At 49.8% G+C, this 14,510-nt stretch overlaps 1 protein-coding gene across 3 annotated transcripts in view; it reads right to left on the bottom strand.

The window, feature by feature from the left end:
- Positions 1–14,510, bottom strand: part of VAV2 (vav guanine nucleotide exchange factor 2) — a 147,806-nt gene that overhangs the window by 107,564 nt on the left and 25,732 nt on the right. For all 3 annotated transcript variants that reach the window (XM_074161403.1, XM_074161402.1, XM_074161401.1), the window contains exon 2: positions 8,698–8,814. In XM_074161403.1, coding sequence (XP_074017504.1) covers positions 8,698–8,814 — 117 coding nt within the window. The remainder of the gene's footprint in view (positions 1–8,697; positions 8,815–14,510) is intronic.

Consider the following 14,510-nt stretch of genomic DNA (forward strand, 5'->3'; position numbering starts at 1 on the left):
TTTGTACCAACTCTCCTCTGCCCCAAGAGGAATCACCATTTCCTACAGAAGCTTCCCCCCCCCGCCCCGTTTTTTCTTTCTGGTTGACGGGGAAGACGCTGAGTTCTACACTGAGTAGTGGGGTTTGTGGCTTTTGTACTTTTAAAAAGTACTTTTGTTTGGCCGTGGCAGTATTTTCAGGCTGACAGTTTCACTTTTTGCCCGTTCTGCCAAAGCACAATTACACCCACGTGTTAATCTGTTTCAAAAAATGTTAATTATTATCTGTAACGAAAGCATTTGGCCTTGGGACAGTATCATTATCAGGCACTGAAGCTCCAAGAGGCTGAGAAAGCTGCAGAAGATTTTAATGAGGAAATTAAGAGCCCATTGTAAAAGAAAAAATTTCCTTTTATTCCAGGGCTCCCTTAAGTGATATTACCTGGGATGTGTTTCCTTCCTTTCCCAAAGCACACGCTCACTGAACAGCTAAGCTCAGGCGATGGCAGATGCACAATTAATTGAGCACCAAGACATACAAAGACTGACTTTGCCTGTTGACATCTTTCACTCACGATGATGCTCACTGTAATCGTTCAAACGTCTGATGACATCATAAAGGAAAAACATCTCGAGGGGTTCAAATGAAAGCAGGTGTTTTTCAAACAATATGCAAAAAAATGTTGGGTCACCCCAAAAAAGCCTGGTTTCTTCCCCCTTCTCTTTTTTGAAATGTAGGCTGGTAAATGTTTTACCACTCACAGGTTTTTTCAAGGAAAAAAATAAATAAATCATTTTCCCCTCCGATCTTGTCTAAAGTTACTGCAAAGAGAGCTCAGACAAATCAAGAAGGTAAAGGAAAATCAATTTTTTACACATTAAGGACATGCATTTATCCATGTCCTGATCAATACCTCGATTCCTTGCACGTTAAAGCACTTCAATCGCAATTTAAGGCCCAACAGCAGAATTCTCCCATGCAGAGTATGGGAGTTATGAAAGATCCTGCCCATACTTGTTTGATCTGAAACATAATGCCCCTTAATGTGACCCCTTGGAAAAATACTGGGGAAAGGAGCCAAGGGAAAAAAAAAAAAAAAAAAAAGGGAAAGCTTCCCAGAATGAACATTTCTGGCTCTTTCAGTTCCACTGAGAAGCTGCACATTTATAAACAGACCAGATTTGTAAGTAGGGGAGAGCGGAAGGGGGAAAAGTGGAGATAATCTACCACAGCACAGCTAAAAGCTTCTGCTGCAGTGAACATCAAAGGGCCACCTCTGGCACCCAGTTCCTGCTCTTGCTCCAGCCCAGGAGCCGCTTGCTGGGACACGGCATTTTCATTTGCCCATCATCACCCCATGGAAAGTGTGAGCCTCGCAATCCCGTCTGCACGTCCCCGAGACCCTACCGCACCTCTCCTTCATGCTCCCCAAAATAAGAGCAGCTTCGCCAATGGTGGTAACTCCCATTGTGGTGCTGGTCCTCACCTGCTCAGCCATGCAAAGTCCTTGGCAAGGAGTTGTGCTTCTCTCCGGGAAAGGCTCAACGGGTGTCCAGCCAACCCGAAGCCATGGACCTGCTGGAGCAGGTCCAGAGAAGGCCACGGAGATGCTCCGAGGGCTGAAGCCCCTCTGCTGTGAGGACAAGCTGAGAGATTTGGGGAGGGTTCAGCCTGGAGAAGAGAAGGCTCCAGGGAGACCTTAGAGCCCCTTCCAGTCCCTAAAGGGGCTCCAGGAAAGCTAGGGAGGGACTCCTGATCATGGAGGGGAGCCATAGGAGGAGGGGGAATGGATTTAAGCTGAAAGAGGGGAGATTTAGGTGAGATATTAGGAAGAAATTTTTTGCTGTGAGTGTGGTGAGACCCTGGCCCAGGTTGCCCAGAGAAGCTGGAGGGGTTCAAGGCCAGGTTGGACGGGGCTTTAAGTGACCTGGTGTGGTGGGAGGTCTTCCTGCCCAGGGCAGGGGGGTTGGAACTTGATGATCTTTAAGGTCCCTTCCAACTCTAACCATTCTATGATTATGTGTGGATAGCGCAGAGATGTCTAGAGGACAGGTCAGGATTGGGTCTGCCCTGGATCTTTAAGGTCCCGTCAAACCCAAACTATCCTGATTCTACGATTGCTCTGGGCCAAGGAACTGCAGGAGCAGGTTCGATGCTTCAAAGCATTTCTTGGCAGAAAACCCAGCCCCAATAACCAGAGACACACCTTGAGTGAACGGAGGTGTCTCCTTTCAGCCCTGCAACATCTCACCACCCCTAAAGACTGCAAAATACGTCAGCGTGGCCCTTCTGACTTTAACTGTGACAGGCAGCTAGGAAGATTCACAGTCCACCAGATATTTCATGGCAATGTTCACACCTGAGCAGGGAGCAATTTCCAGGATTTGGAGCCTAAAAATGTACATTACTAGAGGCGTGGCAGCACCTACCACATCTTTCAGCAAAAACCGTGCTGACAAGAGTCCTGCGCGCAGCACGATGCTACGCAGCAGAAAGCACCGTCTGGTCCACGCTTGAATAGTCACAGAAATCTGTAATTCATCTGCCCCGTGTTTTAGGGAAGTTCAGCATCAGGGCTTCCTGTACATACTTTTAGCGTTCCGGCTGAAAACATCTGCTGGACACACTGCACCTGCTCAGGCAGCCCCCACGAACCACAGCTGATGTCTCCCCACAGTGCCCGAGAGCATGAGGATGGGAGGAGGGTCCCTGCATCACCCCATGTCTACCAGCATCCCCGAGACCAACCATCACCACGGTTGGACAACACAGAGATGGGTACGCAGGAGCAGAAGACAAGAACCCAACAAGCTTGCAAAGGGAAGGGGACAACAAAAAAAACCACATGCCCCCCCTCAACCCCTGCTGTTCCAGCCTGCTTTGCCATTTGTGGCATTCATCCCAATATTCAAGTTTCCAGTACAATTCCAGCAAGGCCATTTAAAACACGGGTGGCCAAACGCTGGTTGACCTCAGGCCAGCTGAGCAACACGCCAGCCAGAAGGGAAGGGACCTAACATCACCCACACCTCCTGCGAGCGACAGGGGAGTTAATCATCAACGGGCAGGTGGTGACGTCCCCGACGGCAGGGCTGCCTTCCCCATACTCTCACAGGCTTCCCAGAGCTGGGGCTTCTCCCTCAGGCAGGGTCCTGCAGCACCCGGGGGCTCTGGGCAAATCCCTGTGGGCGGCATCGAAGCTGCACGTGAATTTTCAGCTTGTTGGCAAAAGAGCTTTGGTCACTTCCCTTCTTCAGCGGGGACAGCTTGACGGCAAGAGCTGGGTAGGCAAGGGGTTAAGCAGGTTCCTGGTTTCAAACACACAAATCTGTCTTTGCAGGCCAGTTACTCTACTGCTCTCTTGGGAATTAAAGCAAAAAACAAAAAAAAAACAAAAAAAAACCCACAACAACAAAAAAACCCACACAAACAACAAAAAAAAAAAAAACAAAAAACAAAAACCCAAACAACATGCCCTTCTTTTGGAGAATTCTTCTCACTTCCCACCCCAGCCGCTGCACACGCGCTGTGCGAGTTACACGGCAATGAGAACCGTTTTCATCCGCGACAGGATGCCTTTCTTGACACACATCCAAGCCCCGCGCAGCAGCCCTCCGAGGAACGGGCAGAGAGGAACACAACAAGGGAAGGTCTGTCCGGCCGCCTGCTCCCCCGGGGATTTGTAACTCCAGAGGATGCGAGGCACAGCCAGGGATGGGACGATGGGACGCTGACACGCTCCCCTCCGCTCCCGGCCCCCGTCACTTCACGCACGCAGCGGTGCATATAGAAAAATGCACCACTTTTAATTCGTTCTTGGCTACAAAAGGCCGGGGGGGAGGGGGGAGGAAAAAGCCAAAAAAGTCAAGAATGGGAGAAGAGCTGCTCCCACCCGTCAGCTGGCTTTGTTATGGCACCAAAATGCAGCCACTTACCCGAAAGCCTTGCAATTTTCAACTATCTCTATTATTTCATATAAATCTCCCCCTTATTCCCCTTCAAACTGCATTAAAAAGGCACCCTTTAAAATACTGCTGGAGGGATATTGACTCTAATGTGAAGTTGGAGATGATGGAGGGAGGGGAATTCTCAGCAGAGAAACAGAAAGAAACACAAACCACCAACTCTCAGTTATTAGTCCCTTAAATAATTCTGACAATGCTCCCCACCCTGCTACCCGAAATCAGGCAGAACACTCCGTTTTTTTTCTGGCAAGGGGAGGGGTGGGTGTCTGTGTGTCAGTGGGGGACGGGGGGACGATGGCAGTCGAGCCCCTTCACGGCTCTCCCAGCACCCCATCCCCATGGCCAACGAGGTGGGACCTCTTGTTTTGCAGGTTCTCCAAGCACGGGCTGGGGACAAATCTGCAACAGCATCTGAGGTAACGGTTTTAAACTGAAAGAGGGGAGATTTAATGAGATATTAGGGGAAAATTATTTGCTGTGAGGGTGGTGAGACCCTGGCTCAGGTTGCCCAGAGAAGCTGTGGATGCCCCATCCCTGGAGGTGTTCAAGGCCAGGTTGGACGGGGCTTTGAGCAACCTGGTCTGGTGGGAGGTGTCCCTGCCCAGGGCAGGAGGTAGGGCTGGATGATTTTTAAGATCCCTTCCAACCTAAACCATTCTATGATTCTATGATCTCCCCCCTCCTCTCCCACCAGCGAGGCAGCTCTTGCTGCAGCCACTGGTGCGTGCCGCACTCAGGGCCACCCTCCCACCACACACGTCTCCTCCCCGGCACTTCAGACATGCAAGACAAGCCATGTACAAGTCCTCCGTCAGCCACCCAGGCGTTGCACGTGCCAGCCAACCTTAGCGGACTCAATTAACTGAGAGGGAAGATTGATCCAGACCCCTTCTCCTCTGAGCTCGACCTGCAAGGTTGATGCAGTTCTCGCCAACCTCTGGACCACAACCAAGAGAGTGAAAACCACCACTTTAATGTCAGTATCAACATCTCCTCATTTTTCAGCTGACCCATGAGCCGCTTCCCCTTTTCATTTTTAGAACAGCATCATTTCGTATCTGTGGGTCAGGGCAAGAAAGACCCCTATCTCGCAAAAAAACCCCTCTTTTCAAACAGTACAGAAACTTCAAAGGAAAGTCAGGACAATTAAACACACGTCGGGAGAGCGCAGAGGAGTGGGAGGCTAATAAATGGCACACTCCACAGGTTTATGAATATTTGAACTATATTTCTAAAAAAAAAAAATAAAAATAGCACATTACTGCAAGTTATTGAAAGTGAGTAACTCCCATTAATGAACCTTGCTACCATCATGCTGACTAATAGAGTGATAGTTTAATCCATATTTATGTACATTTTATCTCATTATAGTTGGTGCCAATAAATTAGCAAGTCCAATATGAGTTACATTTTATACCATCACTGCTATTAAATGTGCATGAAGTATCGCACAACTGCACACCATCCACAAGCACTAGCCTTTTATTTTATTTATTTTTATATTCAGGAGCCAGGATGCACCACACAGCACCCCTGCAGAGGACCCCGGTGCTCGCTCCTGCAAGATCAGACCCTAATTAGGGACGAGACGATATTAACGGGGGGTTTCTTCCCGGGAGCGCTGCTTCTGCATCCTGCGGTGGGGAGAGAGTCACAGGGAAACGCTTCTGCAAGGTGCACTAGAGATTACAGACAGTTTTTGAGTCATTTTAAAGGGGTAAGATTTAAACAAAACAAAACCATAAAAAATTGAGAGCCAACGTGTAGAAAATTAGCATTTTAAGGTGCCTTAAAGGGGCACATCTAGAAATGCAGCTCAGCATCTCAGGTCACTTTTGGAAACCTCTATCACGATACACGGCGTGTCCCTTGTCACTGCAGGGTTGCTCAACAGCTGGACATTGGGGAAAAAAAAAAAAAACAAACTGGCCTTGAGCAATTTGAACTGGCCTTTCAACTCCCCTGGGCAACTGGGAAACACTGCAACTGAGATTACAAGAAACATGACGCATCTATTTGGCAAAGGCCGGCACTTGCCAATTACCCAACATCCCACCAAGGCGGAGATGGAGCTTTTCAGCTCCACAGGGATTTTGGCCAGAGAAGCCCACATGGTTCATGATCCCATTTCACCAGCTGTTATCCCGGTGATAGTAAGGAAGCAGTGATTTCCCAAGCTTACAACTCAAGGAAGCGGCAAAACCAGGGATAAAAACCCCACATTCTTGGACCCCGACCACACTTGCTCCTTTGGAGGAGGCTCCATCGATCCTTCGGCAGCTCCTCCTTGCTGAGGCCCTGGCTCGGAAGCCAAAGGGAGCTATGGAAAACTCTCTCGGAATAACAGCTGGTCACAGCAAGACTGAGGGATTTGAATTTTCTTCCTCGTCTAAAGCACTAGTGTTTTTCTGACGCTCGGAAACCCTGAAGGACCCTGCAGATTCCAAAGGACAAGTCCTTTACGTCTAAGTCGGCACCACATAAACACAAGCCCCAGCTTTTCTCCTCGGTAATTACACTGCAGCAAACCCAAACGCTATTACTAATTGCTGTTTCACCGGCCTTCTGGTTTGGAGGAGAGAAATAACTACTCAAGCAGCATCCAGAAAGGAAACACCCAACACCGCTCCACCAAGGTTTCTATGTAATTACATGGTTGACTGTTGCTGTGCTCCGTTCAGAAAAGTCTCCTACACGGCCTAAGTGTCTTGTAACCAAAAAAAACGCTATTGATCTAAGTCATGAATAGCTCCAGGAAGAATTTTTTGTGTGTGAAGTCGGCGTTTGGCCAGTGGGAACGTGGATGAGAGACTCCTTTTGCTCTCACTGTGACTCAAAGCGGAACGGGGCTTTGGTCAGCAGCAGATTTTTCCCTGTTTATTTGCTTTGCCACTGTTGAACGCAGATCTGAGGGCGATGTGGGAACGAACGGTGGCAAAGACAATGGGAATGTTTTGACAGGCTTCCAGAGGGATTTAGGGTGGTGCAGACCTCAACAGCTGATAGCCCCACCAAAACTGATAAAAACCTACACTGGGAAAAGATCGGCGAGGTTTTCGTGTAGAGAATCTCTGCCTCGCACATGTTGTGAGGTTGTTTGAGGATGACGACGCACAAGAAGAATCAGCAAGATCTGGGTAAAAAAAGTACATGTGGATTTCTCAGAAGTTTATGACAAGTTTCTTTTCCAAAGTCTCCTAAAAAGCTAAATTGTCATGGGGTCAGAGGGAATGGCAAGTCATCTCCTCTTCCCAAGTCACAAACCTGAATATCCCCCCCCAAAAAGTGAACAGGAGGGGGAGGGAGTAACTGTTCCCTAACCAGACCAAAAAGGAAACCAAACTGTGTGCAGCTGACATGTTCCAGCAGTGTTTAACGCCAGGCTCTATTAACCGGCGTCTGAGGCAATTTGAAACAGCACAAAGCACGAGACAATGTGACGATAAAGCAGCATTTTAATTAGCAGCGGTTCTTTCCCCAGCCCAAAAGGTTCCTTCTGTGCATTCATATTCCCAGAACAACAAAAGCCGCCTTGTATTTCATAAATCAAAAAAAAACTCATAAAACAAGCCCCTGCAATTGCACATTCCAGATAATGGTCCAGAAATAAATTAGGCAATAAATATCAAATAATATATCCCCATCAGCAGCGAAAATCTACTCTTTGGATAATCAGAAGAGAAGATGCCTTCCAGCAGCTTATGCCTGGTAGCTCGAAATAGGTAAAACAATAGAGAGCTTTAATAAATCTTTTAACACCTTTTTCCACTGAAGAATATAGCAATTGTCCTGCGTAATGGCTTCCCCGAGCCCCGGTATCCATCAGAGTAACAACACAGCCCTGATGCTGTTCACGTCAAAAGCGAGGGTATCAGAACAACAGCCGCTTGTCAAAATCATGTCGGGTTTTCCTCCCTTGCAGCCGGGTCTCCTTCAGCATCGGATGCCACCCATCAATTACAGCAGAACACACAAACCCCGCTCTCTGCTCTCCCGTCTAGGTGACACACGACACAAACACAGCCAGCACCCAGGAATTGCTGGGAGGAAAAAAAAAAACCTCCAAAAAACAGTTTCCAGAGACACTCAGGGGACAGATTTCACCCTGGCATGAGACTTCTCGACCCCTTTGGAAACTCAGTGGCCACATTACAAAACCGATGGCCACGTTGGTACAAACCCGGGTCCAGGCTTGGAAAGGTGTGTAACGCTGCCAGAGGGACACGTGCTGCTGGGTTCAATCCCCCAGGTGGGTTCATGCAGAGCAGGGGTGATGCTCAGCACCGGTGTGGAGGTGCTGGGCTCACAGGGTGGGGGGGTCACAGGCAAGGAGATGGTACGGCTTTGTCCCTGTCACCCAGCCAGGACCCAGAGTCCTGACCCCAGCGCAGCACCGGGTCCCCAGCGCTGCAGCCTCTTCCAACTGCTCTTGTGAACACGTAAGATAAAACATTGTGATTCCCCCCCAAAAAAGACATTTTTCATCTCCTTTAGAGACTGATCCCAAAGGCTTTGTAACCTAAAGCAGAGAGCTTGATCACCCCTCACACAGCAGAATCAACCCCTAATATGCAGTCTACCATGAGCACAGGGGAACGTGTGCCCCACGCACAGGTTAAGGGTACAAAACTGCTCAGAAAAACAGAAATCTTTCATATTTTCAACCAAAACCTGCAGCACAAGTCCAAAGAACCGCCCAGTGCTAGCAGTACCACAACCCTCACTTCCCAACAGCTCAGGAGTAACTCTTACCTTTCCAAAATCCCGTACGTCGAAGAGGTCGAAGGGATCAAAGAGATCGCTGTTTCTTAACCCAAATTTGTCGTGACACACTTTTAGGAAGGTTCGGATGTTCTTCAGACAGAGAAACTGGAGGAAACAAGAAAGGGAGGGAAAAAGTGAGCAAGACGGGGGCAAATTTTAACTGAGATTTACTGAGTTAAATTCACATGCGAGACAAGTTAACAGGGACTTCCAAACTTGCACGGAAAAGCCCGGCACTAGTTTATTTGTTGTTACTGAAGATGTCAGGCTCCTGGTGCCCTGCGAGGGCTCCTGTGTTCTCAGCTGCGCACCAGAAACAAACGCCCTTTTGAAAAAACAAGTTTCACGTAAGGTAACATCGCAGAAGGGCTGGAAAACTCAAGCCAGGACGTTTCCCCTTCAAGGTCAAAGCCAAATATAAATTACAGCTGATGTTCTACAGAAGCCCAGTGTTGAACTTTTAACCATTTCCAGCAGGGTCCCGTTTGGTTGCCTACAGAAGGGACACAGGTTACATCGCTTATTGTACATATTGCTGTACATCCATACACACAGCCCAAACAAAAGATGGAAACAGTGAAAATTAGGTGGTTTTGTTTGTGGGGTTTTTTTTTTTCCTTTGGGGTCTGGAGCAATTGATAACTTATCCAAGTAATACTTGCTCCCTCATCCTCACACCTCCCAGGTCCCATGAACACTAAGAGACCCATGAAACATCAACCAGCCCACATCCAGCTGTGGGTCCTAAGCCTCGGCCACGGGAGCTGCTCCTGAGCCAGCTCAAGTCCCCTTCCCAGGGCAATCCCTGGGGCTGCTCCCACAAAGCTCTGCTCATCTTTAATCTCAGCCCAGTCGAAGAGGCAGAAATCTCACCTCCCTAGGGACCACCCCCAGTTGCTCTGCTCAACTGCAGAGCGACATTATGTTCCTCTTTCAAGAAAATCCTGTCTTTGACTATAGCAATAATTGGTCATTTGCCAGCGTCGGAGATTTTGGAGTCTGGGGATTCAGACGGTCTCGCTCCAACGATGACGCCTGGCAGCAGAGGGGCTGAGATGAGGAGAATAAAAATCTGCTTAATTTTTCCGGTTGCATCACCTACATCCTTCATCGGGAGGGACTGTCCCTGCTGAGCCAGCCAATTCAGTTCACTACTTCTGCATCCTCATGCTATTCCACAAAATACCTTCAATTTATTACTGTATTTTTAAACTTTTTTTTTTTTTCCCCCCCCAGAAAATTCCTCCCCAAATACATAACAAACATGTCAGAATTCTAAGTGAATCAAACGATTAAAGGGGTGAATCACCCCCACGTGATGAAGAGGCACAGGATGCGAGCTGCCCTTGGGTGGGTTTGGTCAGCATGGTTTTGTCCCGTGGCTCTACCTCAGCTCCCCAAGTTGCCATCAAACCAACACCATGCAAGAACGCTGCTTGCAAACTTCACCGAGAGTTCAAAGCAAAATGAAATCGCTTAATTTTCTTTTAATTAAAAGAATCAAAGCAGCGTCTTTAGGGCCGTCGCATCTCCATAGATACGACCGCGATGCAGCTGGTCGGTGCCATCGCACTTGGGATTATACGTGAGGTTTGTGGCGATGGGTGAGCGAGACCCACCTCATTAACAACAGGCTGATTCACCTACACACACACAAAAAAAAGAGAAATAACCTTTTACGCTTTTCCCCCATTCCAGCCCCCTACACACACACACACACACACAGCGCCGCTGGGCAAGAGCAGAGCTCCCTGGCACAGGACATTCCCATCACATCAGAGCCTTCTCATTAGACAAGCAAGTGCCAGAGGCAGAAATTGAAAACAATTCTGTTTTTCTAGGGCATTCCTCTATCTCACATAAACACTGCAGTAAATATAATCTGTCTAGACTGAGAGGTTTTTTTGGAATTGCTTTACAACCTTTCTCGCCGATACGGGCTATTTCATAACTTTATCTTCTGGGTCTCCAGAAGAATTTACACCCTGGGCAAAGCGGCTGCTTGCAGCAGGGCTGTATTTGCTGCTGCATCACAGTCCCGCTGATTTCAAATTTCTAGCATGTTGTTTATTTTAAATCCTTTTAAGCCTCCAGTTCTGCAAGTTAATGACACAGGTTATAGCCATAATGGTACACAGCACGAGGCAAAACCTCCCTCTGCACAGCTCGTCCCGAGGCTGGGGCAGCAACAAAGGCTGAGGTGCTCAGGGAATCACAGAATGGTTTAGGTTGGAAATGACCTTTAAAGATCATCTTAAGAAGATGGAAGATGGTCTGTCCCCGCACTGACGCTCAGCCGAGCGAAAGACACCCGATGGGTGTGAAAACCCAAAACCTCGGCACGATGCCCTTGTGGTTCCGATTCCTGAAAAGCTCAAAGTTCACAGTACCCCGTTTCCGAAGGATGGCAGTGGGATCACGCATCCAAGCAAAGGAATGCCTTGTCCCAACAGCATTTCTAATGGGGAGCGAGCCCCGGCCCCACCATGGGTTTGGATCAGGCTGAGCTTCCCCATCTCAGCTTGGCCTTGGGGAGAAAGGACAGGACCAGCCACGCTGCTCAGCATCAGCTGCATCCAACTGTCTTTGCTCATCCAAGTCAAATCTGGAAGCCATCAGGCCACCAGCTGCTAAATGAGCACAAGGCACCCACGGCAATGCCACTGCCCTTCCCGCAGCTCCAGGTGACATCTGCGACAAGCCACCAGGCACTGCCACCACGCGCTGAGCGTGGGCAGATGACAAGCATCAAGGAAGAATCCGATAATCTATTTAAAGAGCTGCTGAAAAGGCCTGATGTAAAACAACATAAACCGAGGCAGCAGCACCGCGGTCCCGCTCCAGCAGCGAGGACCTGGCAGCAGAGAGAGGCCACCACCTTGCCCACAACCAGAGCCACCCTTTGAGATGACAACCGTAGGTAGGTCTTAGCCCCACTCCTCACGCACAATGACTGTACAACCCACGTGCGGCTGTCGGTGGCACAATTTTCCCCTGCACTATTTCTCTCTCTCACCAATCTGCAAAATACCTTCATGCGTTTTTGCTCCCAGGCGTTTCGAGGCGGGTTTGCTGTTGATGGAAGGTCAGAAATTGTTGGCTTGATGGCGCTACTGAATGGCCACACGTTCAAATCAGCTACAATTGAATATGAGCTGTGCCAAGGCCGTTTTATTTACCAGTCAATCACACCTTTGGACGAGTAAACACTCCACAGAAGAAAGAAAGAGCGAGAAATCGATGCTCTCCGTGGGGCTCATTCACCACCTGCCAGGCCCAAAATCAATGCTGTCATTTATATGCTTCAAAGCGAGACCAGCGCAGGGTCCTGCCATCTCCTTCGGTGCGAGAGCCAGCGGGAGCCCCAGCACCGCACACCCCAACTCCTGCCATCGCCCTCCTCTCCACCCAAAACACCCTTGATACCCTCCAGCCATCGCTTTGGGGCTGGGAGAAGACCAGCACCCAGGACGCTCAGATCCAGAAAGAGACCCCAGAGACCAGGCCACCTTCCATGGAGACCAGCATCTCCCACCATAACCAGTGTCCAGGCTCTGAAAACAGAGGTGCCATGAACCCCCGGCGTGGGGAAAGCTCCATCCAAGGGAGAGGAGAACTTCGGAGAGGTAACTTATTAAAGCCAGAGTGAAGAGGCAGTGGGGGCAAGGGTGGGACTCTACCGCAGGGAGCAAGAAACTTGACCAGTAAAACAAAATAGCTTGAAACCTGCCAACAGACGAGAAAAGCCTGTGGTCAGCTCTGAGCTGACCCTCTGAGGGTTGCAAGGAGACAGCCCAACAGAGAGGCAGAGGTGACAGTGCGGCAGAAGGGCCCCACCACCTGCACTCGTCGAGTTTCGGAACAGCTTTGCTTATTTTTAAACACTCTGAGACGCCATAAGGTGAATAAACTGCTCTCGGCCCCTGCCCATCCTGCCCCAGCCCAGCAGAAACCTGCTCCGCCTGCACACCAGCCAGGGCAGGACCATGGCCACCGTGGTGCACGCTGGAAACTTCTCAGTAGCTTCTAGCATGTTCTCTTCTAAAGAGGGTTTTCACTGTATTATTTGTTTTATTGAGTTCACTGAGTTTAGAGACTCCTTGGATGATCGCTGTGCAGAGGAAGGGGACCGCTGCCAAGTTTTCAACGCAACTCAGAAACTTGTCCTGCAAACAGAAATGCACTCGGAGAAACTTGCAGTGGAGATGGAGGAAGGGACAATTTGGTACCTGGGAAAACCCCAGATACTTGGGATAACTCTGCACAGGGATGACCTGACAGCTTTGCAGAGGGACATCGGGTGCTCAGAGGGACATGTCCGGCCACCCCAGAGCTCTGTTCCTACAGCCCCGGGGATGTGAAAACCCTCAGATGTTTCTGCAGCTGGAAATAAGAGCTCGAGGGGCTGGAGAGGAGCCCGCAGGAGGGTGCACAGCAGCTCAGCACATCCTCACACCTCGTTTCAGTTGTCACCGCCCCTCCCTGCGGTCCCCAAATGACTGGGCACCCACGGCACCTGCGCTGACGAGACAGCGGCATTTCTGATGCAAATTCACCAGAAAAGATTCGGCTACTCGAGCACATTGGGGTTAGGCTGGAAACCGTCCCCCTGCCTCAGCAGAGATGATGGAAAACTGGAAAGCCTCCCAGGAGAGGAGCTTTGCTCAAGGGAGATGGCAAAGGGACAGACAAAAAGTTGGCGAGTGCAGCAGCCTTTGGTCAACAACTAGACTGCCCAAGGTGGGATCTGGAGGATGTTCGTGTGAGCATCGGAGCAGCCCCCAGTCCCTGCAGTTGGGACGGCACAAGGGAGGGAGGTGCAAGGCTTGGGAGGTCATAGAATCATGGAATTGTTTAGATTGGAAGGGACCTTTCAGATCATCAAGTCCAACCATCGACCTAACGCTGACAAAACCCATCACAAGCACCACGTCTACCCATCTTTTAGATACCTCCAGGCATGACGATTCCACCCCTTCCCTGGGCAGCCTGTTCCAATGCTTGATAACCCTTTCAGCATAAAAATTTTTCCTAATATCCATCCTAAACCTCCCCGGCACAACTTGAGGCCATTTGGAGTCTGCAAGAGACATTTAATAAATGTGACAAAACTTAGGGAGAAGAAGGAAAGGGGGCTTGTCTGGCAGGGCAGGATCATGCAACAGCCCATGGCTTTTCAGAAGGGGCCTTGTGGAGATGCCGGGGTGGGTGCTGTGGAGGGAGGGGGGCCATGGACAATCGCACCGGGCAAGTGGCCATATGCTGAGCCAGGACCAGGGCCGTGGGCTGGAAACGGGCCCCGCAGCATGCCAGGAATGCTGCAGCTCCGCCGTTGGAGATAAACCCACCAACGGATGACGAAAGTAACTTTCTTTAGTGCTTCCTGACCGTGATGTCAGATTTCCTCTTATCTCCCGGCCGGCACGGCTCGCAAAACGCCGCGCGACAAAGTAAGTCCCCGACAGGGAGCTGTGAGCATCTGCTTATCACAGCCTGCGCCAACAGGGAAGGGAGGGTCTCTCGTTGAGAAAACACATCGTTTGCAACGATCAGCAGGGAAACGCCAGGGTATCCCATGGCGTAAACCTCTGGAGAAAGCCAAAGGCTGCATCTCCGAGTTGTGCTGCGCTCCCCTTGCGCTACTCTGACACTGCGAAGGAGCACCAAAGCTCCCTTTGCTTCCTCTAAAGTCAAGAGCGGGGAGAAAGTCCGAGAGCATCCAAGTAGCCGGCAGGAACCTGGGCAGGGCTGCAGCCAACGTAACTCTGCACTTAAAACTGCGCAAATCACCACCTTTATCT

The sequence above is a fragment of the Numenius arquata genome, chromosome 19, assembly GCF_964106895.1.
Source record: "Numenius arquata chromosome 19, bNumArq3.hap1.1, whole genome shotgun sequence".
Classification (NCBI taxonomy): Eukaryota; Metazoa; Chordata; class Aves; order Charadriiformes; family Scolopacidae; genus Numenius; species Numenius arquata.